Source organism: Sminthopsis crassicaudata, chromosome 6, assembly GCF_048593235.1.
Source record: "Sminthopsis crassicaudata isolate SCR6 chromosome 6, ASM4859323v1, whole genome shotgun sequence".
Classification (NCBI taxonomy): domain Eukaryota; kingdom Metazoa; phylum Chordata; class Mammalia; order Dasyuromorphia; family Dasyuridae; genus Sminthopsis; species Sminthopsis crassicaudata.
In genome coordinates, this window is record NC_133622.1 from 117,690,518 (window position 1) to 117,706,746 (window position 16,229).

Genomic DNA, 16,229 nt, shown 5'->3' on the forward strand with positions numbered 1-16,229 from the left:
AAAACCTCCCCTCTCCTAAAAGCAGACCCTAGTTTAAAAAAAAAAAAAAAAAAGAGTAAAAAAGTCAAAAGAACTTTGACCAAAGACAACATTTACAGTGAAAGAGATGAAAAAATTTAAAGAATGATATTATAAATAAATTAGAACAAAGGATAGTCTATCTCTCAGACCTGTGGAAGAGGAAGGAATTTATGACCAAAGAAGAACTAGAGATCATTATTGATCACAAAACAGAAAATTTTGATTATATCAAATTGAAAAGGTTTTATACAAACAAAATTAATGCAGACAAGATTAGAAGGGAAGCAATAAACTGGGAAAACATTTTTACAGCTAAAGGTTCTGATAAAGGCCTCATTTCCAAAATATATAGAGAACTGACCCTAATTTATAAGAAATCAAACCGTTCTCTAATTGATAAATGGTCAAAGGATATAGACAATTCTCAGATGAAGAAATTGAAACTATTTCTAACCATATAAAAAGATGCTCCAAGTCATTATTAATCAGAGGAATGCAAATTAAGACAACTCTGAGATACCACTACACACCTGTAAGATTGGCTAGAATGAGAGGGAAAGATAATGCAGAATGTTGGAGGGGATGTGGGAAAACTGGGACACTGATACATTGTTAGTGGAATTGTGAATACATCCAGCCATTCTGGAGAGTGATTTGGAACTATGCTCAAAAAATTATCAGACTGTGCATACCCTTTGATCCAGCAGTGTTACTACTGAGCTTATATCCCAAAGAGAGCTTAAAGAAGGGAAAGGGACTTGTATGTGCAAGAATGTTTGTGGCAGCCCTCTTTGTAGTGGTTGAAACTGGAAACTGAGTGGATGCCCATCAACTGGAGGATGGCTGAATAAATTGTGGTATATGAATATTATGGAATATTATTGTTCTGTAGGAAATGACCAGCAGGATGACTTCAGAAAGGCCTGGATTCACTTACATGAACATTACATGAGTGAAATGATCAGGACCAGGAGATCATTATATACTTCAACAACAATACTATATGATGATCAATTCTGATGGACATAACCCTCTTCAACAGTGAGATGAACCAAATTAGTTCCAATAGAGCAGTAATGAATTGAACCAGCTACACCCAGCAAAAGAACTCTGGGAAATGAATATGAACTACTCCATAGAACTCCCAATCCCTCTATTTTTGTCCACCTGCATTTTTAATTTCCTTCACAGGCTAATTGTACACTATTTCAAAGTCTTGATTCCTTTTGTACAGCAAAATAACTGTATGGACATGTATACATATATTGTATTTTAACTTATACTTTAACATATTTAACATGTATTGGTCAACCTGCCATCTGGGGGAAGGGGTGGGGGGAAGGAGGGGAAAAATTGGAACAAAAGGTTTTGCAATTGTCAATGCTGAAAAATTACCCATGCATATATCTTGTAAATAAAAAGCTATATATAAAAAAAGAGATGAAAAAATTTCAAACCCTGAGAAGACTAAAAGCTGATGGTCTCCCGATGAAGCCCCAAAAAGTGATATAACCTGGTCCCTATCACACAAGGCTCTCCTAGAAGAAATTTAAAAGGATCTTAAAAGAGAGCTGGAAGAAAAATGTGAAAAGGAAATGAAAACTTTTCAAGAGGGTTAGGAAAAGGCATATAACTCATTAAATAATGGATTTGATCAAATGAAAAAAGAAAATAACTCCCAGAATTTGTGAAACAGAAAAAGAAAATAACTCCTTAAAAAACAGAATTTGTGTAATGGAAAAAGAAAATAGCTCTAAAAAACAGAATGTGTAAAATGGGAAAAAATCCATAAAACAAAACAACTCATTTAAAAAATTAAAATGGACAAATATTAAGAAAAATTTTAAAAAGCATTCTTTGATGATTAATGTGGTACTATGGAGTCTTATTCTCCACTAATGCTTATTCTATCTGTGATGTTATGCAAATTTCCTAAACATCTCAGGTCCCTTCTAGTGCTAGATCAATTATTCTTGGGTCATCATGAATACCAGGACTTTCCTCTTTGGGAATTCCTGATTATCCCAGAGGCTCATTTGTAGCAATGCTTTCTAACTCCTTTCTAAACACAGCTTTCATAGGACATTTCAAATGACTAATTAAATTTTCATTACTTACAGTGAACTTGGGGCTTAGAAAAGTTAAATGATTTACTCAAAGTTTGTAAGCTATACTCTACTGAACTGAGAATGTGTATGTTGGTATGTGTCTATGTGTATGTGTATGTGTGTGTGTGTGTGTGTGTGTGTGTGTGTGTGTGTGTGTATGAGAGAGCAGCAGAGGCAGAGACAGAGAAAGAGACAGAAAGAGACAAATAAGAGACAAAAAAAGAGAAAGATAAAGAAAAGACTACAAAGTGGGGAGGGGGAGAATAAGGCGTGTGTGTGTGTGTGTGTGTGTGTGTGTGTGTGTGTGAGAGAGAGAGAGAGAGAGAGAGAGAGAGAGAGAGAGAGAGAGAGACAAAGAGAGAGAGACAAAGAGAATCTGATGAACAATGAAAGGGCAAAAAGTCTATCAGCCAGGGGAAGCATAGATCCTAATAACCCACAGACAGTTTAATCTGTATTCTCCCAAGAAAACTCCAAATGGGGCTACAAAGAATCAGACATGACTAAAAGAACTGAACAACAACAAACATTATATTTTGGTATTGTATAATATTGAACTGGTATTGGTATTATATAATAGTACATCTTCTTCTTGGTTGATTAAGACTGACACTGATAATCTGAAAGAATCTCCAGGGCTATAAATATAAACAGTTTGAAGACAGAAACCATTTTTGGTGTTTACATTTATGACATTATAGCAAAATAAGTTAATAAAAGTAGTCTCACTCAAATAATTCAAAGTTTAGAAGGGAAAGTTTGAATGCTAGCAAAAACAATAGTTAAGTGATAAATGGCACATGGTAGATATTATATAAATGTCCTTCCTTCCTAGGAATTTTTCTTTGTCTCTCTCTCTCTCTCTGTCGCTGTCTCTGCCTCTCTGTCTGTTTCTCTCTGTCCTTCTGTCTCTCTCTCTCTCTTTGTCTCTGCCTCTCTCTCTCTCTCTCTCTCTCTCTCTCTCTCTCTCTCTCTCTCTCTCTCTCTCACACACACACACACACACACACACACACGGAAACACACATACACACGGAAACACACACACACACACACACACACACACACACACACACACACACTTTGCCATTTTGCCTCTGTCTCTTTCTGTCTCTTTTTCTGCCTCTCTCTCTCTCACACATACACACATACATACACCCAAACACTCATATATTTATATACACTTTGTCACTCTTTGTCCCTGTCTCTCTCTCTGTCTCTTTCTGTGTCTCTGTGACTGTTTCTGTGTCTCTGTCTCTCTGTCTTTCTCTGTCTCTCTCTGTCTCTCTCTCTCTCTCTCACACACACACACACAAATACACATTCTCAGTTCAATAGATAATGTACTTAAAATCAGAATACCTAGAATTCTAGCTTCTAGACTTTGAGCAAATCATTTAACTTTTCTAAGCTTCAACTTATCTACAAAATTCTAATTAATAAATACTCAGTAAACAACTACTTTGCATTATGCATTGTACCTGGCCCTGGGGATACAAAGATAAAAAGTAATTCCTGAGTGCAAGTATTTTATTACATTCTACTGGAAAAAGAAAAGACATTGCACTATATAATGCCAAAGGGCCGTTCTGATTCTAAATCCTGTGAGCCTAAATTATTCTACTAAGGATTAAACTCTGAAAAACTCAGCAAACTCCCTGATGACATGTTTTGAAGTTCCAACCATCAATCGGGACAAAACTGTCCTTAAAATTAAAACTGTAACAGGAAGCAAAATAATTGCACAAGTCAAGAAAACAGATAAAAGGATCATAAAAATAATTTTCATCCTTTTAATCTTTTTATTAGGCACCATTTTTTTTACTTCAAGTATCTATATCAATAGAGTGGGTATCCCCATCTCGTTGATTCAGACCAAAATTTGTATATTATTTTAAAAATTAAATATGGCAGATCCCTGGAGAAAATTGAATGGTGGTAGAAAAAATATATATCTTTTTCTCAATAATATATGACATCTACCCAAAAACTGACCAAGTATTAGGATATAAAAGCCTCAAAATCAAATGTAAAAAGGCAGAAATATTTAAATGCATCCTTTTCAGATCATGGTGCAATAAAAATTGCATTCAATAAAAGGCAATGGAAAGAGATTAAAAATTAATTGGAAACTAAATAACCTAATTCTAAAGAATAAATGAGCCAAAAACAAAACATAAAAACAACCAATAATTTTATTAAAGACAACAATAATGAAATAACACAGAATGTATGGGATGAAACCTCAGCAGTAGGTAGGGAAATTTTTTACTTCAATAAATCAGTAAAATAGAGAAAGATCAGATCAATGAATTGGGTAGGCAACAACCAGAAAAAAAAAAAATCAGAAAAAGATTAAAGTACTAAGCTTAATTAAGCACCAAATCAGAAATCCTGAAAATCAAAGATTTATAAAATTGAAAGAAAACTATTGAGCTAATGAATGAAACAAGGAGCTGGTTTTATTAGGAAAAAAATAGATAAAAGGATCCTAGAAATAATTTTCATCCTTTTCATCTTTTTATTAGGCACCATTTTTTTTACTTCAAATATCTATTTCAATAGAGTGGGTATTCCCATCTCGTTGATTCAGCCCAAAATCTGTATATTATTTTTAAAAATAAATATGGTTATAATTATAAAAATTAATTTAAAAAAGAAACTAAAAATAAAATAAAATAAAATAAATATGGCAGATCCCTGGAGAAAATTGAATGGTGATAGAAAAAATATATATCTTTTTCTCAATAATACATGACATCTACCCAAAAACTGACCAAGTATTAGGACATAAAAGCCTCAAAATCAAATGTAAAAAGGCAGAAATATTTAAATGCATCCTTTTCAGATCATGGTGCAATAAAAATTGCATTCAATAAAAGCAATCATTAGGAAATATTCTGCCCAATTATATGCCAATAAATCTGATAATCTAAGAGAAATTAGTGAATATTTATGAAAATGTAAATTATCCAAATGAACAGAAGATAAAATAGAATACTTATATAATCCTATCATAGAAAAAGAAATTGAATAAGCTATGAAGGAGCTCCCCAAGAAAAAATCCCCAGGATCAAATGAGTTCATCAGTGAATTTTATCAAACATTTAAAGAACAATTAATTCCAAAACTACATGAAGTATTTTGAAAAGTTAAGAAAAAGTCTCACACTAAATTGCTTTTATAACATAATTATTGAAGCAAAAGGGAACTGTTTCCTTTAAGATTATCACTCTGAGATTGTGTCCCCTCTAATCAGGATCTCCCAGGTTCCAAGAAGTCGAGACAGAGCCCAAACCTTTCAGGATGAGAGAATCAACTGCCATAGAAATTTTAAATTTTTATTCAATTGAGGAATCCTGATTTGGGCTGTCCCAGCCCCCACCAAGATACCCAATATAATAGCTTCCCTCAACCAAGGTCTTTGCAGATGGACTAAGCAATTTGCCAGGACCATTCTGCCCACTGAGAAAGCATTTTCAGTGCCAAAACTCCATTTTCCAATAGATCTGCCATTACATAAGTCAGTCTCTTGGTAAACTGATTTCTATCTAACAATAAACTTTCATTTTGTAACTAATAATTCGGGAATGAACTAACTCTTTCACTTCGAAACCTGCGGCGGATTTAAAGTGGATTCTTAAAACACTCTTATTGCCACTAATCTCTTGACCACCAGGAATTGAGACCACTCAAACCATATTAATATAATGTTGATACCTATGCCAAGAAAAGCCAGAACAGAGAAAAACAACTATAGACCAATTTTCTTAATGAATATTGATGAAAAATTTTAAATAAAATACTACCAAGGAGATTGTAGCAATACATCACAAAGATCATACGTTGTGATCAGATGGAATTTATGCCAGCACTTCAGGGCAAACTATCAGTATAATTGATCTTATCAATAATGAAACCAACAGATATCAGATGACTATCTTAACAGATGCAATTAAAACTTTTGAAGGAAGGAAGGGAGGGAGGAAGTGACAGAAAGAGGGAGGGAGGAAGGAATGAAAGAAAGAAGGAAACTCTGTATCACTCAGAAAATAGTTTTAAATAAAGTACCAGGTCTGGAAGACGCGTTTTCCTGAGTTCAGATTTGGATTCAGATACTTACACTTCCTAGCTGTGTGACGCTGGGCAAGTCACTTAACTCCAACTGCTGAAGAAGAAAAGAAGAAGTAGGAGGAGGAGGAGGAGAAGAGGAGGAGGAGGAGGAGGAGGAGGAGAAGAAAAGAAAGAAGATCCCAAATGAGGCCATGAAAAGTCAAATTTGACTGAAGACAACTTAACAACAAAAATCACTCAGTAGAACAATATAAATTGTTTCTTTGTATTTATATCTCCAGCACTTCAGTACAATTCCTAATACATAATAGGCTCTTAACTAACACTTTATACAAAAGGCACTTAATGCTGATTGATTGAGATCATAAAATTCATCATCTTATTGTCAGATTGGTGATGAATTTTAGCTAAATTGGTCTTCAAATAACAGATATATTTTCCATAACTAGGCCCATACTCAAAGACTTTCTAACTCGACAGAGCCTATCATAAGCTAGATTCCTCTGGCATAGCTTTCAAAAATTTGCCTGTCTCCATGCCATAATGAATCATCAGAGTAGGGCCTTAGTGGGTAGAGATGTATACATAATGTCTTTTCCTTTTTTTTTTTTTTTCTTTTTTCTTTTATGGACACTATCTTTTTTATTTTTATTTTCAAAATATATGCAAAGATAGTTTTCAACATTCACCCTTGCAAAACCTTGTGTTCCATATTTTTTCTCCCTCCCTTCTCCCTATCCCCTCCCTTATACAGCAAGTAATCCAATACATGTTAAACATGTGCAATTTTTCTATACATATTTACACAACTATCATGCTGGACAAGAAACATCAGATCAAAAAAGGAAAAAAATGAGAAAGAAAACAATAAATAAGGAACACCAACAAAAAAGGTAAAAATACTATGTTATGATCCACATTTAGTCCCTTCAGTCCTCTTTCTGGATGCAGATGGCTTTCTTCATCACAAATTATTGGAATGGGCTTGAATCACCTCATTGTTGAAAAGAGTCACATCCATCAGAATTTATCAGTAAGATAATATCTTATTGTTACTGTGTACAATGTTTTCATGGTTCTACTCATTTCATGTAGCATCAGTTCATGTAAGTCTCTAAACCTTTTTGAATCATCGTTGCTGATCATTTCTTAAACAATAATATTCCATTACATTATGGACACTATCTTAACAAAATTATAGACCTCTCTCAGTGAAGAAATCAAATGTTTAACATTGAATAGAAACTGATGCTTTATCATTCATTTTCAAAAATTATGATCCCTCTTTTAATAGACCTTCTAGATTTACATTGAGCTACTGAATGACATAGTTAACATATTGAAATGAATTAATGTTCAATATAAATGGAAGTATATGTGTGTGTCTATATATGTATATATGTGTATGTATATCTAAATATACATACATATATGTGAACTCTTTATTTTTGTTTTAAGAAAGACTTGGCATTTGGCTAATTTTTTTCCAAAGGAATTGAAATCTGGATAGGCTGCAGCTTTGTATACTTCTGATTTTCAATTTGGAAAATGAAAGTTACAAATACATATACACATATACATTCATATCTAATCCATACGTATGCACATATAGATATAGAAACATGTATTTCCATACATGTATACCACATAAATGAGGACTTAGGCATAATGAACATTGAATAAGTATTTGTTGTTGTTGTTGAACCTGCAAACTAGATGGACAAGTAACCCCAGAAGATGAAAGAGGTCTCTCCCTGTTCCCTTAAAATATCATGAGATATTTTATTAATTAATTTTAATTTTAAAAGATTTTAAAAAAATTTTTTTAAAAGAGATAGGAAGGGATAGAAAGAAAAATCATAATTCCTTTATTAATGGATCTTACAAACAGATTTGTTTTGCATTACTTACCAATTGGCTACTTACATCAAAGTTATCTGAGTAATAAATTTTTTGTAAATGCTATCAGTTTTGATTTTATATTTTTGCACAGCACTTAATGTTGTTTTGAAAATGATAGGTTTAATTATGACAAAGAATCTAAGTCAAATTAAGAGTGAGAATGAGGACTAATAATATTTTGGTGGGTTTTTGGGTTGTTTTTTTTTTTTTTTTTTTTACATTCTTTCATTCCTATTCTTTATGATTAAAAAAATCATTGTGCTAGTTTCCTTTCAGTCATGACAAGGCTTCATTTCTCCCTTCCCCCCCAATCACTCTCATTGAAATACCAAACTGGATTTAGCATTACAATGCTTGGGTAAGCTCATCCATCCTAGAAGCAGACTAAGCCCTAGCCAGTGCTTAAAGTAAGAATATTCATAGTTTACAAGTTACATATATATATATATATATATATATAAAACACTTGTATATAGTACATTACTATATATTATATATAATGAAAAGTTATATTCCCTACTCTGTTCTGCCAACCATGCATTACCTCAATCCTTATCTCAGGTTCAGTTTAGATCATTCATTTCTTCCTCATGAAAAGAGGCATCTGTCAAGAACAGTGATTTTTTTTTTTTCCTTCAATGCAGACAGGTTTCAAAGTTACTTGACAAAAATTTTTCTGCACTTTGGATTAAATCAATCTATTAATAGGATATCAATTGATTCAAAATAGAACATAATTCTTAAATCCCATCAATCACACCTGGTTTGATATTTGACTAAGGTATAGATTGGGACTGTTAATCAGTCTTGTCAGATAACAAAATATTTTTTCTGTTGGGTCAAGGAAGATTTTTAGGAAATACCTTCAATTCCTGAGTAGAAGCATGGCAGGCAAAATTTAAAAAATAAAAAAAAATAAAATAAAAAAGAATCAGCAACCATAAATCCATTGGAAAGGGGAAAAGAATACTATACTATAAAATGCCAGGGTGTGACCCTAGGCATTTTATCAGATAACTTGAGATGGGTAAGTGTAAAGTAAAGGGTTTTCAATGGTGACCTTCAAAGAATGAAGTAGCAAAGAGACAAAGTCAAGAAGGGACTCCAAGACATTTAATTAACCTAGCACTGTGCCAATAACGCACCACATGATCCAACTCTGCCATCATAGTATCCACACTAAAATACATAGCTGAGCATTTATATAACACATTGCATTTAAGAATAGCAGCCACTGTGAGGACAGGAAGGACCTTCAATCAGCATGACACAGCAGGAATGACTGGGAAATACAGCATAGAGTAATTTCTATGCCCCAAGTTCTTCTCACCAGTTAGATTTCACCCTTCTTATCCCAAAGTGCTCACAAGAACCCAGCTTAGCAGTGCAAGCAGAGCCTCTATCCTCACTACTGAACAGCTTGATTGGGTCTTCAGATACATCCCTGCCACCTATTAGTAGGACTATATGGACTATATGGAAGCTCCCATAGTTTAATTGTTTTTATTTTATAACTTTTTATTCTTCAAAATACATGTAAAGATAATTTTCAGTATTCATCCTTGCAAAACCTTGTGCTTCCAATTTTTCTCTCTCCCTCCCCACCCCTACCCTAAACAGCAAATAATCCAATATAGATTAAACATATTTTCACATTTATCATGCTGCACAAGAAAAATCAGATCAAAAAGGGGAAAAAATTGAAAAGAAAAAAAACAAAAACAAACAAGTAAACAAACAACAACAAAGGTAAAAATCTTATGTTGTGATCCATAAACAGTGTTCATAGTCCTCTCACTGGATGCATGATGGCTTTCTCCATCACAAGTCTATTGGAATTAGACCTAAATCGCCTCCTTGTTGAAAAGTACTAAGTCATAGGGTTAATTTCTGGACCCATCTCCTTTCCATTACCCAAGCCTCAGAGCAATGGAAAGATAGTTGAACTTGGGAGTCAGAGGACCTGAATTCAATTCCCCATCTTTTACATATCATTGTCTTAGTGATATTAGGCAAGCTACTTAACTTACATGGGGCTCAATTACTTCTATTAAAATGACAAGGGAAGATTGGACTGGATACCTTTTATGATCCTTCTTTCACTTTTCTGTGCCTCAGGTTTTTCAATTGTCAAATGAGGAAGTTGAAGAGGGTGCTTTCTATGGTCTTCATTTAACCTTTCTGTGCTTTAGTTTTATCCTTTATAAAGAAAGAAGTTGGACTCAATGACCTCAAAGATATCTTCTAATTCTAGGTTCATGATCCAATGTGGCTGAATCCAAAATGTAACTCCCTGTGTTGATTTGCTAATTGTCACTTCTGTTCCCCTGCATGGGGTAAGAAAATTGTTTCTCTTTCATTCCTCCATTTCTTAGTTGCTTAGAGGTTTGGGAGGCGGATTCCAAACTCCTTGCTAAAATATTACATTGAATAATAAAATATTACACTGAATTATTAATAATTACATTCCACTAGCTTCAGACAATAAAATGGTAAGCTTTTGTCCGGCTGCTTTAAAGTCTGTTATCTGTTTTCCTTCCACTGCACTCTCTGACTTCTTTCCCAAAGTCCTCCTTTTTTTTCTCATTCTGTTCTCCACTTCCCACTGTCTCTCAGATAGCAATCCTAACGGGGAAGAGAAGAGAATGTTCCAGTGCTACATTCCCTCCCATGGACTGACACGGATGCCTTGTTCTAAGCAATAGGTTGGAAATTCACCCAGGGTTTAAGGGAGGGGGGTGTCAGAATTTAAATTTAAGGATATGTCCATTTGGAATTTTTCTATCTGTAAAAAGATCACTGTCAGATAATCACAATTTGGTCCCCCTCCTTAGTTATTCCAACCTCCCATCAAAAAAAAAAAAAAAAAAAAAAAAAAAAAAAAAATATATATATATATATATATATATATATATGTTTCTTTAAATCCAGTAGGAATCTTAGGCAAAGCCCTTAAGAAGGTCAGTTATTGGCATTTCTGTTTCCTCCTGCCTTCAAAGACATTTAGAAAGCAGAATTTTTGTTTTTTGGTTTACAAAGTTGCACTCCCTGGCAATACTTATTCTCACAAGACACCTGTTACTAAAAAAAAAAAAAAATTGGATACCCACCAAGGCTAAAGGCAGAGCTTCACAAGAGGAGGAGCAAATAATCATTCCCTGAATTTGGGAGTATCTTCAAAAATTGATTCTAGTCTGCTACCTGTGGTCTCTACTTCTTCCCTTTACTGATTTCTACACTATATCTATGCTTGCTGGGAAGTGCCAGGAGGGAGGAATTTCCCGTTTTGATAACTACTTGCTTAAGTATGTCTGTCTGCGAGATTAAGAGAGTGCCATCTGCTTCCCCAGTTCCCAACACATAAACAAAAACTTTACTATTACTATATTCCTCCTGATATCACCGACAATGTAAGTCAGACTAAAACTGATTTGAAAACAGGTGCAACTTCCCAGCAAATTAGACTCCAATTAGCTCCAAATGCACATCCGTTAGAGAACAATTTCAGAAGTCCACATTGATACTTTCTTTTACTGTTGCCTTATAATTGGTAGTATAATGGATCGATCAGCAATAAGAATGGCAAGAATCAAATTCGCTCTCCCTTCTTTTCTCACTCATTTTCCTCCCCTAAAAAAAAGATCAGCAAACGTACAGATTGGAACAGAGAAGGAACGAGAAGTTTTTCACAGAAACATGACTAAAACTCCGTCTCTGCACTTACCGGTACCAGTGAAACTCCGATTCCCCTCATCCGAGAGCGGAAGGCATTTTGTGTGGTGAAGCTGCGGGCCTGGGGCACTGGCCAGGCTAAACGCAAAGCCCACTGGCCACGGGAGAAAGAACAGCCACATCGCGGTGAGTTCTCTGAACTGTCAAACCGAGAGCGACTAGGCTGGGCTTAGTCGTGACGAGTAGCGAACATCAGCATTCCTCCAGATGTTTCTTGGGCTTCTTTTCTTAGTGCCCTGTGTTATCATTTCTTTCCCTACTCACTCCACCTTTAGCTTTTCTTCTGTAAACCAGGGCAAGTCTCTCCTGCTACTGCTTTTCCTCTCCCGTTTAAAGAAGCTCCAGCAAGAGATTTCTTCTACCTGGAGTGGGGAGAGGGTGAAAGCAAGTCTGAAATATCTGAAAGGAGGTGAAAAGGAAAGGAGAGGAGAGGAGAGGAAAAACGGAAAGGAAGGTGGTGAAAAACTTGCACAGCCCTTGGGTAAGGCTAAAACAAGAAATAGAAATTATTCCTTGCCCAGCACAGCCCTTCTTTCTTCAGACTTGGAATGACTCGCCTTTCCTTTTTTAAAGCTGTGCTTGCTCCACCTCCTCACGGTGCCACTTGAGTGAAGCCTCTATTTGCAAATATGTATGTGGGCAACTCCAAACAACAAGAGCCTGGGGAAGTCTGCCAAAAGAATGGAAATCTAACCATGCATAAAAAATATTCTGAGTAATAAAATAAAACCGGGGTGACCTTTCAGGAAGGAGGATTTCAAGGCTATTCTGTTAAGGGTGGATCATGCTCCAGCATTTCAGAAGTGAGAACAAAAAATTAAATATAGCCTGTAGTGTTCTGGTGATTTCATCAGTGTAAGAAGCGTCTATGCAAGGAAATTACTCTACCCAGGCAGACCTGGACTACAATGCAATCTGCGGTGATAGAGCGTTACTTGGAACACTAATAGGTTAAATGTTTTGCCCAGGGTCTTACAGCCTATATCTTCCAGATACCGGACTTGAGCCCGGGCTTTCCCAACAGGAAGTCAGTTACCTATCCTTATGCTGCAGTGTCTCTTGTTCTTATCAAGACTCGTATTCGTTGATATAAATTGGCCATTTGTTTCATCATTGCTAACTCCCCAGTTAATTCATATCAACCTCTTTTTCTAATGGAACTTCTGGTTTCATTGTTGTAGGGACACACAGAAGAGTGTTCTATACCAGAGGTGTCAAACACCCAGCCTGTAATAATATTCCTGAGTACGTATGGAATCAGATTAAAATGTGGCTACTGCATAATTCTAATGCATTGATATAGTAATAAAAAAGGAATATGTAAATGCATGGTTTTCTAAGTCTACGTGAGGCTTGAAAGGATACTTATGAATGGTTCAGTGGCCTCTATTTCTTTTTGAGTTTGTCAGCAAATCCTAATGTGATCACACCATATGAATATCAATCTTTTTCCTTGCCTTCGACATACTATGTGACCCTGGGCAAGCTACTTAGCAGCTATAGAGCAGGTGCCCATCTTTATTGAAAGAAACTTTTCCTCATCAGCAGTTCCATATATTGATTAAAGAATATTTCCAGTCTCAAAAAAAGAAAGAAAGAAAGAAAGAAAACTTACAGAATTCAAAGGGAAACTCCCATATAGAGATCAAGTTAGAATACAGGGAAAGCCCAGGAAGCATGCTATATTGTTATAATACCAACTCCAAAAAAATTTTAAAATCTAATGATGTAAGAACTGGAAATCTTGGTTAAAAGGACAAACCCAGCATCTCTGTACCAAATTGTCTTTGCAGAGGCTGAAAAGGCATAGTGAAAAAAACCAAGCAGGACAAATAATCATTAGCAATGAATGGTACTATTCTTCACTTACAGAAGCAGAAGAGACATATTTACACATGGCTAGTGTATAGTGACATTCAGTTTCAATAACCCTTTCATCCAGACTTGAAGTACAATGGAAAATTCAACAGGATGGCCTTTCATTTAAGCTGCCCTGTGACAGTATTTTAAGGATGTGTCTTAACATACATACATAAAGTGATGGTCTCACAAAGGAAGACAAGTTCACTTCCTTTTCAAGGAGACTGAGGTGTAGGTCATGAAAATCCTTTGGCTTGTTCTTTCTTTTTAAATTATATAAGCAGTTGTGTCCTGCTTGCCCCACAAAGAATGTGTTGCTTTTCCATAACTATGCAGAGCAGGTTTTCTCTGCCTCTGACTAGTCTCTCTTAGGAAACGCTGACCTCTTCTAGAAGAAGCCAAAGGAAAATGAAAGAGGTGGCAGTACATTGAATTGTTTTTCTAGACTCGCCTAAATTTAGACTGTAATCCTGGAGAAACTGAGGCAAGATAGAAATTAGAGAATTTTTATTATTTTATTTGAGAGGGAGAGATTGTGCTGGGGGCATGATGCCCCCAGGGCTGATGTCTCAAAGCATCCAGCAGCCAAAGTGAGGTTCCCATGAAATAGATTCCTATGGGGGGGCAGTTAGGGAGGAGCATGGAGTCCAAACTCTGGTGAGTGGGAATCTCCAAGAAGGGACCATCAATCCAGTTCTGACAGGTTGGGGGGTAGAACCATAAATTCTTGATAATTTAGTATAGAAGGCCAGGAGGTAAGTCTCCATTCCAGGTTTTGAGTCTTACAGTCACTTGGCTCACCAAAACTCCCTTATTGAAATAGAAGAGACTGCTTGTCAATCAATATAATAAATTGATAATCTAGCAACTAAAGCAAAATGCAAACACTACTCTTTGAATTAAAAGCTAAACCTTTAAATTTGGGACAGGAAAGAATGCCCACAAGGAGATATTGTGGGATTACTCACTGATGGAATTCTCACAAATATATCAACTATTACAACACTTGCTATTTCATCTATAGCTCTTACAAAAACTGTTCAGACTTTTCAATTCGCAGATGGATCAGCAAAAAGTATATCATAAGCTTTTTAGAACAAATTAATATAGATTATGAGTTAAAACAAGAATTAAACTTAGTGCAACAATCATTAATATAGTTAGGGAATCATGTGAACAATTTAGAATTTCGATTACAGATAACTTTTTAGCAAAAAACATGGCAAAAAGCAATGTCCATGGAATTGATCCTGATAGTGTAACTAAGCAAATATTTGAGTGGTTAAAAAAGATAAATCCTGTGCATAATCTGACGTCTATGCTTTTTCATTTTGTTCCTCCTGCAAGTTTTATTTTGCTACTGATTGGCTTAGGCCCTTGTGCTGTCAAGTAAGTTCTGCAATCATTCTCAACTATGAGAACTGAAGTCCATAGACTTCATTTTTATTTAAAAAGGGAAGAATTGTAGAGGGCCAGGAGGTAAGACTCCATTCCAGGTTTTGAGTCTTACAGTAACTTGGCTCACCAAAACTCCCTTATTGAAATAGCAGAGACTGCTTGTCAATCTAGCAACTAAAGCAAAATACAAACACTACTCTTTGGATTAAAAACTAAACCTTTAAATTTAGGACAGGAAAGAATGTCCACAAGGAGACTAAAAGTATTTTGGGGAAAAATACATGAGATAATGGTATAATAAACTTTACTCTGATATGTATCTCAATTATTTACATCTCTGTCTAAGTAACCAAGATCCAGGGCTTAAGGGGTTTAATCATTTACATCACAGTAGAATTTTGTTAGGCTATAGGAATTTTAAAAGAGTGTACTTTGTATCAAACCTATGAGTATTTGAGTTATATATATATTTGTGTCTTTGAAGAGTCCATAACCAGGACTTCTCTGCCTGACCCCAGTATGTCACATCCTTTGTCACTACAGGACAACAATTTAGGATTAAAAAGAACAATGGGACTACTTGGGACTTCCGGCCAAGATGGCAGCGTGGAGGCAGACAGCTGCTTGAGCTCCACGTTTTCTCTCAGGACTTACTTCATGACAAGGCTCAGAGTTAATCCTTGACCGGAAAAGAAACCCACAAATAATCACCAAGAGAAGACATCCTTGAAATTCGCCAGAAAAGGTCTGTGTTTGTTCGGGGGAGGGTCAATCAGACTGGGCGCAGACTGAGGGCAGGCAGCCAGAGCGAGACAGGCAGCTCACACAGCTCAGACCCGAGGGGGAGGGGTGTGATCTCTGCCGTTTCTGCGAAAAGACTTTTACCCCAGTGTGGATGTTCCATCTTGGCAGCAAGCCGGGAGCAGCGGAGAGGGTGTAAACACCGGAGGTGAAGATTAAAACCCCAGAAAGCCAGCGTCTCTCAGGACCAGCCACCCCAACCCCCACCTGGACTGACTCAGCGAGTTCTCAGAGCCTCAGAGTGCAGACTCAGTACAGTCATCGTTGTTCTGTTAGTGGCTCTCTACTGCCCTACCCCCGGTCTGTGGAGGAAGCCCATTAATACCATCCAGC

At 35.8% G+C, this 16,229-nt stretch overlaps 1 protein-coding gene across 3 annotated transcripts in view; it reads right to left on the reverse strand.

Moving 5' to 3' along the window:
- The window catches only part of EGF (epidermal growth factor), a 148,597-nt gene extending 136,217 nt beyond the window's left edge, over positions 1-12,380 (reverse strand). For 2 of the 3 annotated variants that reach the window (XM_074275421.1, XM_074275422.1), the window contains exon 1: positions 11,830-12,379. In XM_074275421.1, the coding sequence (XP_074131522.1) occupies positions 11,830-11,959 (130 nt within the window). In that variant the 5' untranslated portion in view covers positions 11,960-12,379. Of the gene's footprint in view, positions 1-11,829 lie in introns of all 3 variants that reach the window. The other variant, XM_074275420.1, reaches the window with a different exon arrangement.
- Between the last annotated feature and the right edge of the window lie 3,849 nt (positions 12,381-16,229).